At 39.9% G+C, this 16,351-nt stretch overlaps 2 protein-coding genes and 1 long non-coding RNA gene across 3 annotated transcripts in view; 2 read left to right on the top strand and 1 right to left on the bottom strand.

Annotated features, from left to right (window-relative positions):
* The window catches only part of LOC111645227 (stonustoxin subunit beta-like), a 3,155-nt gene extending 1,966 nt beyond the window's left edge, over positions 1-1,189 (top strand). Inside the window, exon 3 of the mRNA XM_087170416.1 lies at positions 274-1,189. Within this exon, the coding sequence (XP_087026542.1) occupies positions 274-806 (533 nt within the window). The 3' untranslated portion in view covers positions 807-1,189. The remainder of the gene's footprint in view (positions 1-273) is intronic.
* A 1,749-nt stretch (positions 1,190-2,938) lies between these two features.
* Positions 2,939-16,351, top strand: part of LOC111645226 (cnksr family member 3) — a 30,778-nt gene continuing 17,365 nt past the window's right edge. Inside the window, exon 1 of the mRNA XM_023394332.2 lies at positions 2,939-3,538. Within this exon, the coding sequence (XP_023250100.2) occupies positions 3,487-3,538 (52 nt within the window). The 5' untranslated portion in view covers positions 2,939-3,486. The remainder of the gene's footprint in view (positions 3,539-16,351) is intronic.
* On the bottom strand, positions 7,267-8,038 carry LOC147817511 (uncharacterized). The gene is made up of 2 exons (XR_015436288.1): positions 7,645-8,038; positions 7,267-7,552 (listed from the first exon to the last, which is right to left on the bottom strand). It is a non-coding gene; the product is annotated as an uncharacterized LOC147817511 (long non-coding RNA).

Genomic DNA, 16,351 nt, shown 5'->3' with positions numbered 1-16,351 from the left:
ATCTTGCCTATGCTACCACAAACAACACCATCATCAACTCTGACAAAACACACTAGCAGATTCAGCAAACAAATTCCCCTAAACAGTTGGAGAAAGTGGCGGGCATTTTGAATGAGGGAGGTAGAGTCAAGGAGAGATGCCTTGTTGAGCTAAACTCTCCCCCGCCGGATTAGGCTGTGCTCTACCTCCCCCTACTCCCCCACTCTCCAAGACAATGATAAAGATGAACAGATGATAAACTGCAGCTGTGTTGTGTCTTGTTCTCTCCATCAGATTCCTGTGAACTGGAACTGGATGAAAACACAGTGAACAGAAAACTCAGACTGTCTGACGACAACAGGACGGTGACATTTGCAACAGAGGTTCAGTCATATCCTGATCATCCAGACAGATTTAACATCTGGTCTCAGCTGCTGTGTAGAACTGGTCTGACTGGTCGCTGTTACTGGGAGGTCGAGTGGAGAGGACTGGTTCATATATCAGTGAGTTACAGAGGAATCACAAGTAAAGGAGACAATGATGACTGTTGGTTTGGAGGTAATGATCAGTCCTGGAGTCTGATCTGCTCTGATGATGATGATGGTGGTCGTTACTCTGTCTGGCACAACAACAGAAAAACATCCATCTCCTCCTCCTCTGTCTCTCACAGAGTAGCAGTGTATGTGGACTGTCCTGCTGGCTCTCTGTCCTTCTACAGAGTCTCTGACTCACTGATCCACCTCCACACCTTCAACACCACCTTCACTGAACCTCTGTATCCTGGGTTCAGGACTTTACCTGGTTCCTCAGTGTCTCTGTGTCTGTAGGTCTGAGAGTCTCTCCTGTGGACAGAAACTCTGCTGACTGCAGGTCAGCTGCTGAAATCAAAGTGGACTCTGTTCACCATCACACACACTCTGCACTGTGAAGCAGATCTGTCTCAGACTCAGACACTGAACATTGATTAGTCTGATTTCATCACTTTGATTATCAACATTTTAACACTTTTGTAAAATGATTTTATTCTGTCTGATGTTTATTTTTGTCTCAGTTCACTCTGCTGTTGTTACTGTCAGGATCAATGAGCAGCATCCAGCTCTGTTCACATGTACAACTGTGTAAATGGACTTCACTGCTAACACAATGAATACACAGGAAACACTTCTACATGTTTTAATGGAATGATTATTAAAAGCAAAAGACTTTTATTTTGTAGCTGTGATGTTTGTATAAGCAGCAGAGCCTTGATCTAAATGAAGGTGCAGTTTAATGTTTGACCCCTAGGTGGCAGCATTTCTCCTGAAACTCAGTTTACACTGAACCGTCAGCTGTGATATAACAACAGTACAGCTACTTCCTTTGCTCCTGCTGTCTCTGCAGCTGCCAGTACAATCACTACATGACACCAGAGTGAGCTATTAAACTCTGTATGTCACAGTTTTATTCCTTTGTAATGTAAACCAATCAAAATGCCGAGCACTAATTCAACACTGATTCAACAGGGATGAATTTGTTTTGTATTTTGTTATCTCTGTTATAGACAATGGCAAAGGAAATATCAATGACAGAATTTTGAATCTGGGGAGTTTTACTGGTTTTACATAATCCTGGTGACCATGAATGGGAGTACTTACCCTGTACAGAAGAGTTAACTCTTTTAATAAACAAACAAACAAAAAAAAAACACCCATACACACCTTTCATCTCCATTTGCCATAGAAAATAAATATCTTAAAGATCCTTCCCAATCTTCAATTCTACTGAATTCTATTAAGAAATCACAACGTGAAGCTAGCACACAAAATAAAGATGCATTCAGGTGCTGTCAGACATACTACGTCTTGCTACTGCATAGGAGTAGCAAACATTCCACATCAAGTGTGAGGATGAGTTATACTACAGTTTTGTAATGCAACACCACTAAATTATGTGACAATAATTATTGATACTGTATAATTGATACTGATAAACTCATAACTGATGCTATAAAGTCATTTTTATTAGAGTGAAAGTAGTAAGTAGACTATCATACATAATTTAAAGATCTACATTCAAACTTTTACTCAAGTTTAAGTATAGATGGTATTAAAGATCAAAAGATGTCAGAGGATGTGTGTGTTTCACTAAAGCCCATTGTAAAAATTGTTTTTTAAGGTTATGCTAAATGATTCTGATTAAGACTAATAAAAATAACTTCCTCTAACTTTTCACACTTTCGGATTGTGGGGTATAATGAAGATTTTGATCTCCAGGATGCGGGTTCACAAAGTCTTACAGCTTCTCACAAATGTACTTTTGTGCTGTAGAAAAGTCTTAAATATAGGCTTTCCCCCTCACATACAGTGAAAGCTTAGTTTGAATTTTGGCTGGCTCTCTTCCTGTGTTTTCATCCCTTGGTATGTTCTTCCCTTTCAGTCAGCACAGTCAATAACCCTCTCCCCGTGAGCAGAGTCAAATGTGCTCTTCCCATGGGAAACATAACCTAAAAAAGCTTAACAAGCCAACACCCATTGCACATGACCGAGCTGCTTTGGAGCCCAGAAGATGAAAGATCTGATTAGAGACCAGGGGGAAACTTACTGATTTAGTTGGGTGCCCAAACTTTTGTATGTCATAATTAGCTTTCTGTTTAATGTTTATTTTTTAGGTTCATGGAATAAAAAAGCAACACTGCTTTAACTTTCTAAGAATGCTATTTTTCATTGCCTATGGGTTGTATTTACCCAAATTTTCTATACAACTGTATCACTTTTGAACAAGAAAGCTCTTATGTTTACTTGTTTGTGTATTTTTTTTTATTTCTTTATGATCAAAGGAAATGTACAGTAATTCAGGTAATACAAAAGCACATAAAACCAGAACTTAAATGGCATAAGTACAATAGACAAACATAAAAGGAATGAAAATGTAAAAACATAAATTCCTTTCCACAGAGGTACATAAATACACAAATAATTACTTATTCAGTCAGAGGTAACAGCGAAAAAAGTTTCCATAATGTTCCAATAGCTTACTCTTTTTTTTGTTGTTTAATAAACCGAGTGACTTGATTAGAGAATGAAAAGGTGAGAATTCAGGAGTTGATTCAGTAAATTTCTGTTTGTGGATAAAGATTTTTACATTTAGAATTATGTAGTAAAGTATATATTCAAGTTGCTCGTTTATGTGTCGTCTTTCCCACAGCACCTGAAGGCAACATCAAAATACTCTCACGTAATAGGATGATGAGCGACCGATGGGCGTGGTCGTCGCTCTGGTAATCTGACCCGCGCCGCACGCGCTGCTCGGCTCGTGTTGCTTATAAACTTTTCCCCACGAGCTCAGTCAGTTAGTGAGCGGCGGACCGTTGGACTGTGGAGGACGTGCATCGTCGCGCTTCTTTTTCTTTTTCTTTTTTTTTTAGCTGATTATGTGCAATTAACGGGATTTATTCGGTGATTTGGTCACGCGAGGTAAAAGTTAATTAAACCCCGGAGGAAAAGCCGGTTGTCGCTGCGGTTCGGAGACATGGAGGCTGTGAGTAAGTGGACCCCGCAACAAGTGGTGGACTGGATGAGAGGTAAGATGAACGTCACCTTATGGAAGCTAACGGTTCTGTTGGAGATGCTAGCTAGCAGCTTTTAAACCTAAATAACTGCTGAAATTGTACGTTAACCGCCCGCTGTGAGGTTTAATAGTGAAAGTTGTTTTGGTCCAATGCAATAATAATAACCAGAGCGGGAAGGATAGGTCGGTTAATCGATTAGACAAAATAACAGATAACTGTTTAAGTCAGTTATTCAGGTGCTTGATGGTTGTAGCTTCTCCTGTGTGACGGTTTGTCACTTTTCCAGTCTTGTGTTGAAGTAAATTAAATATCTTCTACAACTGGGAAATTATTCACTTTTCACTATTTAATTAAAAAAAAAAAAAAAAAAAAGATTAAATAACTTAATAAAGTTCTAGGCTCGAATTAGAGCTAAAATCAGTATCAGTTTTAAGGAAGTTAACAAGTGCATGGTGAAATGAGATAATATTTGTCAGGGTTTAGTACAATTTGCTGTATTTTGTGGGTTAGCTGATCATAACTGAAAGTACTTCTTGTTGTACAGTGTTAGTCACTGAATGAAGAGACCTGTCAGTCAGTTATTGGACTTCACACAGGTTGTGTTTTGAATGTTGGTGGTGCAACTCATTTGTTTTAAATGTGGTTCATGGATTGTGGTTTTAAAAAAATCATCTTTAAGGCTGGGTGTCCTTTGGAAAATATGACACAAGCAAGTGCCAATACAGTATCAGCTTATCAGTTCAGTTTCATATCAAACCCGTACATTTAACAGTGACATAAATTGACAAAAGTTGATCATATTACAAACCTGATCAAACATTCAATGGCAGCATTTGATAATTCAGTTTCCTGTGTTAAAGTCCATTCCCCAGCCATAAGCAGCTCAGCCTCTGCTTGGTTGCTTGTTCTTTGGCAGCAGTTCAACATGTAACTGAGCCTGAGTCACAGTATACTGTATGAAATGATGGTCCAGGTTAATTAGGTCTGTACTGTGTGTGTGTGTGTGTATGTGTGTGTGTGTGTGTGTGTGTGTTGACTCGGTAACAGGCTGACAGTTGACAGACTGTCTGATAAAGAAAACCTCCATGATTACAGCAGTGTTTACCTTTTTTCTTTTACTGTCATATTTCTTCCCTCAGTACAGATGATGGGGGGGGTTTGGTTTTGTTTTTCAGTGGCAGCTGGATGAGATTTAGATATACTCAGCCAAGTATTCATATTCAATACAGCGCGTCATTAAGCAGTAAACAGGCCTGACCAGTTAACAGATCAGATCGGCCATAAAATGACAATAAGACTCATAATTCTGGTTTGATAAGGATCAGTTTTTAATTATCAGGAAGTTCGGTCAAGCAGGAACAGCTGCAGGAGGAGAATCATTGGTGTTGCAGTGTGTGAATCCACAGTTTGTCCCTCATGTCTGATAACTGATTTATATTTTAACATCTGAGATTAATGCATTTTTAATTACTTCATCATATATTAATAACAGTAAAACCTTGGAAATAATGGTTTGTAAATACTGTATTAATTTGCGACCAAACTGAGATTAGGTTGTTTGGATGTTGTTATAAAAATTGTGACAGGAGTCAAAAACCCCCAACTTTTATTTTTTGCCAGATGTTTCCTGCTTCATAAAAACCCCATGAGCCAGTCTGTGCTGAATTTACTGTTGTTAGAAAGTGAGCGTCCATTCAGCTCCATTGAATACCAGTACATATGTCATTTAGCAGCAGAGACAATGCAGAGCTGAGTGTATAAAGACAGAGACAACAACAGCTCTTCACAAAGGTCGACCTCCCGCCGTGTGGAGGGTCAAAAGGTCGCTGTGACACTCCACTGTGGTGGCGGCGCCGTTACAACAGATCTGACTGTCAGACTTTTGTTCTGTATGAAAAGAAAGACAAACACACAGGGGTCAGTCACATGGGCTCGATCTGTGTTGTGGCTCAATTAAGTTTGTTCCCTCCCTCTCTCTAATAACACACTCAGGAGGTCTGTCATGAGAGAATAATTAAACATGATCCAGCTAATCTTTGCTCTGAAATCACATGTCAGAATATGCGCAAAAGAGCATCTGTAATGACAGCATAAGGAATCACATGAAAAGTCTGAAGAATGAATCTTTAAAGACTCAGTAGACGGTAAATTTCTTAAAACAGCTGCTCATTGAGGTTGATAGTGCATTTGTCTGGGACTATTTTCAGTGGTGGATTAATCCACATTCAGTGCTCTGGTGAGCATTTGGGGCAGCAAGAAATATACGTAATAAACAGTATGCGTTCATGGTGATGCATGTTTGTTTTTAAGATATTCCTAAACACACAATTCAGTTTAATGTTATAAAAGACAAAGAAAGACGTCAACTACTTTTATGGAGTTGTGGCAATTAATTAGAAATTACAATAAAATCAATTATGACGATGGTTACAGATAGATTTTCTACTGATTGACTATTCAATTAATTTTCATATTGTTTGATCTCTACTTATTAGGAGGTTTAATTCAGTTCATTGTTGGTGTTGGTCTTTTCATAATATAGAATATCTTGACTTTTAAAGGGTGAATTTTCTCAACACAGCCTGGTATTGAAGACGTGCATAGATTTTAGATTCTGCACTTTTCTGCAAATTTGCAGTTATGGTTCATTAGGTGAAAGTGGAAACTACATGCAAAGATTAAAGTTTAGACACATGAGCAGTAAAGTGATGAACAGACAAATGTTCTTGCAGACTTCAGGTTTCTGACTAAATCTGTCACAGATCCAGATCCTGCTGTTGTATTTACACTAACTACAGAGTGTGTGTGTGTGTGTGTGTGTGTGTGTGTGTGTGTGTGTGTGTGTGTGTTTACTCGCCTTGGACGACTTCAGCAACAGGTTCTTTTCATGGGAGGTTCAGTCAGTCGTAATAAAATTCTTTTGTTTGATGTGGAGTTGCTTCCCACAGGCCGGCCGTCACTGAGACGCTCCAGCTGGACACGAGCACCAGAAACACCTCCTCCAAAAATCCTGGAATAATCCTGGAATAGTCCTAGTTGTTGGAGGTGTATCCCAGGAGAGGGATTATTTGGGAATAGCATGAATTCTTCAGATGGTGTTGTGCTACAATGAGTCATCAAATATAATGAATAAACCTGGATGACCCGCTCAAGTGAAGTGAGTAGATCTAAAGGAACTGTGTTCACATTCAGGAAGTCCGTGTGTCCTGGAGAAGTCTTTCAAATGCTGTTGTTTCTTGGTGTTGATCAGCTAATGTAGAGCTGCAAAGATCAATCGGTTAATTGATTCTTGAAGGTTCTGGGTTCAGACCCAGGTTCGGTTCGGCTCCCTGTGCTGTGTGGGTTTGCTCAGGTGCCTGTAGGTGTGAATGTGAGTGAATGGTTGTATGTCTCTATATGTCAGTCCTGTGGTAGACTGGGATTGGCTCCAGTGGTGCAGCTGATGGATGGATGGACATTAATGTTTAGTTTTGTCTTAAAGCAGCTGTACAAGGAAACAAATACCATGTTAATTAAATGTTTTTTTTTTTTTTTAAGTTAATTTTGGGACATTTTTTGCCTTCATTTCGTTAGCCATGGTGACGTGCAGGAGAAGGCAACAGGATGAACTTGAATCCGTCCCACTCTGGTTAGGACTAAGACTTAATTAAGGATCCATGCTCTATCAGGTGAGCCACCGGAAAGCCCTAATTTAGATGGTATTATTAAATCTAAAGAAAAAGTCAGTCTGTGCAAAGAAGCACTTGATGTCGACTTTTAATCCGTGACAGTTTTCAATAGGTTAGACATCATCTGAACCAACAGCTCACAGTGTCGCTGTCAGATTCGTGAGAGTCTCTCTGTGACTGAAGCCTAAGGCCGTTTTTAATCGCTCTGTGTTACTAGAGCAAACTGATCAGACAGCTGTAGCTCTGAGGTAAACACATACATCTCAGCGTGTCGAGACACATCCACATACCGCTCCGCTCGTCCGGCAGGTGCAGTCGCACATGACAACATGAACGATGACGGGCCGGTTACAGGAGGCTGGAAAAATAAAGTGACACATCCAGTTCTCTGTATGAAGAGGTGTGAAGAAATAAAACAAATATATGAGCAGGTAGAAAGGAAGAAGTTACCTATGTGCTGTAAAAACAATGTTGAGTCAATCTCCACCTGACTGATAAGATGTCACTCTTTGGGTTGTAAATATATATAAACATTAAATCCTATTCATCTCCAGCAGATTGTTGATTTCCACTTTATAGAAACCGGACAGTTTAGAAGTTCAGAGTTTGTAAATCAGATTGTTGTCATGTACTTTGACTCTCTGACCCTCCGGTTCCTCCCTGCTGATGTTGTTTTGCCAAAATAAACGTATTTTATCTTTGAAAATGGTGGAGAGCGGTGGCGAGCGGCCAGAACTCGGCGTCATTGTGCTTTCAGTTTAAGGAATTTTATCTAACAAAGACTTTCCTGCCTGCTCTTTATTTTAGTTTTGAGATGAAGGAAGGAAGGTCACAGATCTGGGAGACTGAGGAACATATTTTAATTACTGATATAAAACAATGTGCATTCATTCAGCTTTAACGAGGACCACACAGCTGAAGTGGTCGTTAATAATCCAGTCTTCTCACTGAACCATCCCGTCATTAACTCTGTAAAACATTTTATCATTGTAAGGGTGTGATTACATCTGGAGCTTGTTTCCTTTGGTGCAGTGATATGGGAAAGTTCACTTTGTTACATTTTTCTATTTGGTTCATTTTCACACTAAATAAGAGACTGCAATATTGCTAGTTTATACGAGTTATCTGTAAAGCCGAGACCAATGATTATTGAAGATGGAGTGTTTCGGTCAAAGGCTTCATGAGGCCAGAGCCACAGGCTGCAGCAGCCAGTCAATAACTGACCTAAAAATCCCTAAAATAAGACGGTAAAAACAGGTGGATATAAATGCACCTACTATTTGAATGTGCATTTCTGACGTCAGATTAGGGCTGTCTTTGTTCGACTATTTCTTTACCTTTCTCAAACCGATGATCTGACGTTCACTCCCACGTCATGCTGCGATTAGTCATCTGTGTGGAGGTGAGAAAGGAGGCAGGGATTATACTTTTTTAATGTGAACAACCAAGTACAACATGAATGTCTTCCTGGAGAAAGTGTGCGCTGTTTTTAAACAATACTGCATCTGCCTCCACCCCTCCTCCATCACAGCCGGCTTTTCACTCCCATCTTCCTGTGTGGATGTTCAGAACAACCGTAAACACAGTTACTTTACAACACGGCTGGATGACACTTGGAAGAACTAGTTATGAGAGAAACATTAACCAGGTCTTAACTCGGTTATTCCTATTAATCTGATTAAGATAACTTGGGTTCTGGAGGTCTGTTTAGTGTCAGTTGTCTTAATTATTGCCTCAAACAACAGATCGAGGTTACTGTGGAGTGATGAGTGGTTATTAAATGGCCTCTTTCACGTTCTGATTGTCCTGAGATGTGACTTCACTGGCGATAGGTTTTCTCGTTCCTTGCTGTTGAGCTCCCACCCAGCGTTTGTCTTATCAGTGGCAGTGAGTTCACTGGTGAATCAGAGGAAACCGCCAGCTTCCTGCTTCTTCTTTTTTTTTCCTATTTCTGAGCAACTTTGATGTCGTTCAGGAGTGAGAGTGTTCAGAGCCACGTTCACACAGGAAACTGATTAATGTACTGGCAGAAAATCAGTCTGTGACTATGTAAATAATTGGTTGAATTGATTTGTTTTTTTTTACCTTTTTTTTAATGAATTTGAAAAAAAAAAAGTAAAATTGTGTTTTCACTTTGATGTAATAAGTTATTTTCTGTAGAACAAACTGGCAAATGAATTCTTGTTTAATCTACAACACATTTTCAGTGTCAGGTTAACATGCAAACATTAGCATGTTGGTGTTAGCATCCATCTTTAACTGAGGCTTTAAGGTGAAGCTCTGAATGTGACAACAGGAGTTTCTGTGGTGCCTCCATCAGGGCAAACTTTACATCTTTACCCCACCAGTGGTAAGAATCAGTCGGCCATGTTGTCACTGTTTTCATCCAGTAGTTTTGTTTCCTGGCACACTTTTGGCAGTTTTGGCAGTTTCCATCCACTCCAGCAGGTCTGCACCAGTGTCCTGCTTGTACTGGTTGAACTGGGCAGCTTCAGATGTGTGCACTGGGATCACAGCTCTCTCTGAACTCCCACAATTCCTGTTTGTTCAGTTACATAAGACTGCTAAGAGCAAATCTGCACAGCGCTCAAGGAAATCCTTTTTCCTCTTGAACAGTGTTTGTTCATAGAGTGCCCCCCCAACCCCTCCTCCCCCCGCTGCTTCATACCAATGAGATGAAGGTTGTGTGTGTGTGTGTGTGTGTGTGTGTGTGTGTGTGTGTGTGTGTGTGTGTGTGTGTGATATAGTGTAGGGTTTGACAGAGGCTCAGTGAAGCTATGAATAGCCTCAGTGCTCTTTTGCCACTTTTCCTCTCGGCTCTCCACCCTCGTCCTGTTGTGATGGAGGTGGGGTAAATATTCCTTTTGTTGCCCCCAGCTGGGAGTGTCTTTGTGCTTCAGCAACACAACGTGTGCCATTTGTTGTAATGAACAGGCAATGTAGAGTTGATTCAGGACGGGAATAAACCTAATGTCAAACTGAAGATGTCCTTTTATTTCACTTGTTTAGCTGCAGTTAAATAGTTTTTTTAAGTTAAGCTAAAATAGTTTGAAATAGGTTTTTGCAGCTTGTATTTTTCATAAAATGAGAAATTAAATTAAGATTTAATTATTTCATCAAAAAAGAAGAGTATAAATTCATGTACTAAATTATAGATATCATTATTATAAATATCATTATCCAACTAACTAACTAAACAAACAAGTAAATGAAATGTGTATATGAAAAAAAACAGTAAATAAAAGTAGTAAATGTAGCTGTAACATATGAGATAATTCAACATGTTGTAACAGTCTGGTTTTGTCACTGCATTAATAAATATGGCAGGTATCGTTCAGTGTGTGGAGCCTGGTCGTAACGCTGTGTCAAACGAGGCCGGAAGTCTTGTTTGTTTTGATCTTTCTGACCAATGATTAACTGGACTGTTTATGAGCAGCTGGAGTTTCACCTACGCCTCTTTTTACTGACGGTCCTCACGTGTTGGACTGGAGACCGACGGAATAACCCACTTTGTCATCCTCGTAAATACTTTGAGTTACTGTCAGGTCAGGAATCCAGGGAGCATGAATAACCACATCAACAACAAACCATACGTCCTTAGCGTTTTTGATTTTTGAAGTGTGAAGAAGGAAACATGTGCAGCAAACAGATGTTAAGGCCTTTCTTCAAATGTGAAAACACTGTGTTTTGATTTAATTAACTTAAATACAAAAAAAAAAGCAGTTATTATTTCATGCACAAAAGTTTGGGGTGCAACCTATTAAGTCAGTTTTCACCTCCTCCTATTCCAGCTGAATATCAGCAGGTTCTGAATGCAAATATCCTGCAGTCAGTCAGGACAGTGAAAGTGAAAAGATGCCGACTTTTACAACAGGACAATGGTCCAAAGAAGGCCTCAAAATCCACTGTGAACCACTTCATGAATTACAAGCTGAAGCTTTTGGAGCAGCCCTCAGTCTCCTGACCTGAACATCACTGAGAAGTGATCTGCAGAAAGTGCTGCCTTGGTAAAGTGCAGATCTGTTGCATGAACCTGCAGGACTTAAGAAGAAATCTGTGTCCATGCTGGGACAAATGAATGATACCGACTATTCAGCAGGTGGAATATCAGCTGATATCAGACGTTGGTTTAAAGCTCTAGTTGGTACATACCTAGTTTTTTCAAATGACATCATGCCTGGTTGAATTAGTTTGTGGTTGTTGAAGTTGTTTTAGATTTTAGCAGGTAACATTTAAAGCTGTGACAGTGTCGTATGGGTTTGAGGTGAACTGTCATTGAAATAAGAAATGAAACTTTTCCTCCCTGAGCTGCTGCTGCTGCTTCCTGTCGGTACACAGATGGTTTCCCAGCAGCACCTGACTGACAGAGCAGAGGCCCACAGTCGTCTGCAAACATGAGACTGGTCTGAGACGAGACCGCAGACGGAGAAATTAACTTTTGTTACATCTGTGACTAAAGTAAACTGTGGAAACTGTGCCTCCACTGAAAGCCTCCGTCTCTACAGCTTCATTTAAAGTCCTACAGCAGACCGAGGTCTTTGAGATCCTGAGACACTTCCACTTGTTGCTCACAGTGTAGAAAGCTCTAATCAGTGATCAGCTTTACCTCCAGATATTCTCAGTATTATCCAGAAAAGCAGAGTGGGAAAGTTGTCCAGGTGAAGAGTGTGTGCACTTGTGGTCAGTCTCCAACGTGCTTTCATGTTGGGTCAAATTTATTGTGTCAACAAACAGGCTGGTTTCAAAGAGCTTCACAGGGAGCAAAGGCCTGAGATCCAGATTAAAAAACACACACAGACGTAGGCCGCCATGTTGGCGACCTCAGAGCTGATTAGATTAAGATTTGTGGTAAAACACGAAAGGTGGAGAATGATTCTGCTGCTGAATGAAAGTCTGGTTAATTCATGAGCATGAGATATAATTTTATGATGATTTTAAAGGCGCCAAATTGGGATTAATCCACCTCTGAAAATAGTTCCTGTTAAATGCACAATTTACAGTTTGATTAATGTTTGTTGCCTTTTTTTAAAAAATGAAACTATATATTTGTTTATAAAGATTTCTGTCTTCAGTAGGAATCAGCTTGCTTTGAGAGAAGGACTGACACCTTGTTGGTTTTGAGATTTTCATTTGTTTTGTTGACAGTAGCAACAAATCTAATCCTCTAAATGTGGCATCGCTGTTAACACAACATCCTAATCGTCAAATCAGACGTAGAACAGGAGAGCTGCCTCTGAGTCTGTTCAAATAAAACTTTATTCAGCCTCAGGATGGACAGTTAGTGTTTGTGACTGTGTGAGCTGGATGATTGTTTGGTCCTGATCTGCCGCCAGTGTCAGGATCTCACCTCATCTTCCTCTCACCTGTAAAATAAACCCTGACAAGCACAGGATCAGGCTGTTAATATTTCATCATCTGAACCCGACTCTGAATACACTGTAAAAATGTCTTTTAGATACAGCAACAACAACAAAAAATAAATAAATAAAATGAATCTGAGATAATTCAGAGGGAAGATTAGTTTGTTTGAATTCTTTTTTGGGATCATGTGAAAAGATTAACAAGTAGAAATGTCTGAATTTACTGGTAGATGGAGAAATTCAAGACTATTACTGGATTCAACAAAAAAATGCACTCAACAAAATTTAGATGCACATTTATGTCAAAAAACATGATTAAACATTAGAGTGACAGGAATAAAGAAAAGTAAAACTGTGCAGGACGTTAGGGAAAAGAAGTTAAAGACGTCTGTCTTCAATCCAAACCACATTGATCACATATTTTTTGCGGTGATCACGGCCACAGTTTGCTGTGTTTGATTATCTGTGCTGCTTCAGTAGCGTCTCTGGAGCCAGAAGCTCAAACCCCTCAGCAGTTTCTCAGTGCCGTGATCCTGCTCCATCCTCGCCGTCTGCCAGACGCTCGAAGCCGCTTTCCAAGAATTTGGGCCGAGCGCCAAAAAGCCGCCTTCAATGTCTGAAATGCGACTGAGAGAAATGTCTCAACTGTCACATAAATTAACGACATGTCATCTTTTATTTCTCGTCAGAACATTGGATCCAGCGCTGGATGTTGGCGCTGTGCCGGACTCGTGAAGCCTTTTAAATTTATACGTTCATGTTCATCCTGCTGGGATCAAGTCTCTTATTCTGAAAATCAAAATGCATTTTGATTAGTTTCAGGCGTTTCTGAACAACATGGTCTTAAGACGTCTGTGAATTTGCACCTGATGCATCACCTGCTGGTGCTGCAGGAAAGATCACATGTGAAGGTTAAAACCGGAGCTCAGAGCTGCCTGTGAGGGTGCTGGTGTTCTGCAGGGTGTTCTGCAGGGAGGCTTGGCCCGGCAATGTCGTGCTTTCATTAGCAGGTGATTTGGCTGTCGCATGACATTTAGCTGACCCTGCTGTGCAGCTGAGAGATTATCGGCCTCCTCGGGTGTCAGTAATGTGATCCAGGCTGTCGCCAACACATTCCTGTTGACCGCAAACTCTCGCCAACCGCCGTCCAACTCTGACGAACAACAGAGAACTGAGTATAGTCAGAAACATGTCAGACCTCCTATCATGTAGTTGTGATGGGTGTGTTTCAGGCACGAGGGTGTGAATATCTCTGAGGAAGCTGAGGGGATATCATGGAGGTTTGTAACCAGGCATCTCTCCAGGAGCAGAACGTGTTTTCTGACTTGTATCATGAGTTTGTTGCAGCAGCTCAAATAAAACAGAAACCAAAACAAAGTAGTAAAGACGGTTCTTTATCATAGAGGTTAAAAACTGCCAGGCTGTACGTCAAATTAAGATTTAATCAACAGACAAATTGAATAATCAACTTTATCCAGTTGAAGAGACAGTTTGTTGTATATGATGGTTTGTTGCTTTTCATAGTTGTTGTTATTATGAATGAAAACAGTTTTGAACAATAAAAATTAACAGTTGTTCCTCTGGTAATAGAAATTAGTAACTTAATCTTCAAAATAAAATTGCTTAGTTGATTAATCGAAACAAATGTCACTAATGAATTGTTGGTGTTTGCGGTCCCAAACTGAGACCATAAGTGCTGAGGCTGCAACTAATGATTATTTCCATGATAATCAAAATAATCTGCTTGTTATCTTAATTAATTGATTCATAGTTTGGGCTGAAAATAATGGAAAACACTGATCACAAGTTACCGCAACGTGAAGTGACATTGTGTAATGTATATATGATATTCAGCTTAGTATACTATAAGATATAACCAGAGAATTGTGATATTTATGGTTGAAAAATGATTTAAATGAGTAATCAATCACTAATCAGCTGATTGTTTCAATTTTAACAATCTGATTCACTGCTGAATTCTGATTTCAACATTTGATAAAATATCAAAAACCAAAATGTCCCAAAATCAGCTGAATGAACCAAAACTGCGTCTTTAAAACAGTTTGTTACTGTGTGATTTTAATATAAAGAAATCAGTAACAAACAAACAAACGTGCTCCTCGTTGTGACGAGTGTCACAGTGTGTTGTTCTGGTGTCTCCTGGTGTGGGAGGAGTGGGCTGGTGAAAGCTCGGAGGTGTCACATCAGCAGTTAGTTAAGGAGGAATGTTCCTCCCTGCTGTCCGAGTGAGTGTCGGCCATCTGTCGTCCTGCGAGTCCATCTCAACACAAACGGGAGTCAGGGTTTCTGCGGGACGCTTTAATGACCACATGCAGGGCCAGTTGTTTTCTCCTCCACTGTTCACACCAGCTCAGGCATTTTGTTGTCCGTTTGCTGATCCGACTCACTGCTGAGAGCTGAGCTGCATCTGCCATTTGGTGGAAGCTTGTGATCAAAGGCTTTAACAAACCGACATGTATTTTTAGTTTGTCTTCAGTTGTAGCTGTCGCCGGTGTCGCTGCGTTTCTTTGTGTTATGTGTATAAATGTAAACTGTCTTTGACATTTGAACCTGCAGTTTATTAAAAGTTTAAGATGCATTTTTCACAGTTTCACTGACAGTTTTCTGACATTTTATAAACCACAGGATTAATAGATCAATTCAGAAAAGAATAAACAGATTAATAGATATTGAACATAATCATTAGCTGCAGTTTTTGTCCCTCACACATTCTTCTCCAACACATGAATCTAATTCATGTTCCTGGGCTGAACACTGTCAGCTCGTACTGATGTGTGTCAGTAGAAGTATGTGGTGGACGTTGGTTGATGCTCTTCTATTGATCGAGCGGTGAGAACTCTTTTATCTCATCTCCCCCTGCTGTCTTTCACAGAGAGGTCAGAGGTCAAATTTCAGGGTCAGACTCAGAGTGGCGCCGCTGGAGGTGGCGGTGTCTCACTCAAGATCACAAAAGGTCAGGAGGGGGAATCCTGCAGGTCCAGAAGGGTCCAGGTCTTATCAGCAGAAGGGACTCATTAAAGGACATATGTGTAGAATAAGGCTGCAAATAACAATTGTTTTCATTACCAATTTCATTTTTCAATTATTATCAATCCTCATGTCACTGCTTAGCTAACTGTACACTGAGCCTTTGCATGTGACAAACAAAACTTTGAACTGTTCTTTAGTGGCACTTATATCTGAAACATCAAATACATGAATATAATTATATATTGATAATAAATAATAATTTTTTTATAAAAAAATTTTTAAATAATTTTTTTTTTTAAAAGGGTCATTAAAATACAATAATATGTTGCATGATATTATTGGATGTTGTGACATTTGTGCTTGAGTGTATTTAATTTTGGATCTTACCAACCTGTTAACAAAGAGACGTGGAGCAGTTGATGGTGATGCAGGACAGGAGGTGTGTGTCTGACTACCGATCCTCAGGTGAGGTGCGGTGAGGTCACATGATGCTGTGAGCTGTTGGCCGTCACATTGATGGATCAGCAGGAAAAGTCAATAAGTGGGTGTTGACTCAGCAGCTGTGTTTGCTGTCAGACCTGAATGGATCATAACACAGCCGACTTTCACTGAAACTCAGCTGCTGAAAGGAAACTCAGTCTTACTGTTGTTGACTCTCTCGTATGAACAGCACCTCTGATGCTTTAGTGTGCACTCTGCTCTCAGGGCAGCTCAGATTATTGTCATTAACCATGTTCCATAAATATGTATTTATCACCTATTTAATTCATGATAGTAAAACCCAAAACTTTGTGACACTCAGGGAG

Source organism: Seriola lalandi, unplaced genomic scaffold, assembly GCF_002814215.2.
Source record: "Seriola lalandi dorsalis isolate HSWRI2012SDOR001 ecotype SW California unplaced genomic scaffold, Sedor1 jcf7180002054947, whole genome shotgun sequence".
Classification (NCBI taxonomy): Eukaryota; Metazoa; Chordata; class Actinopteri; order Carangiformes; family Carangidae; genus Seriola; species Seriola lalandi.
This window is presented reverse-complemented; position numbering and strand designations above follow the sequence as displayed.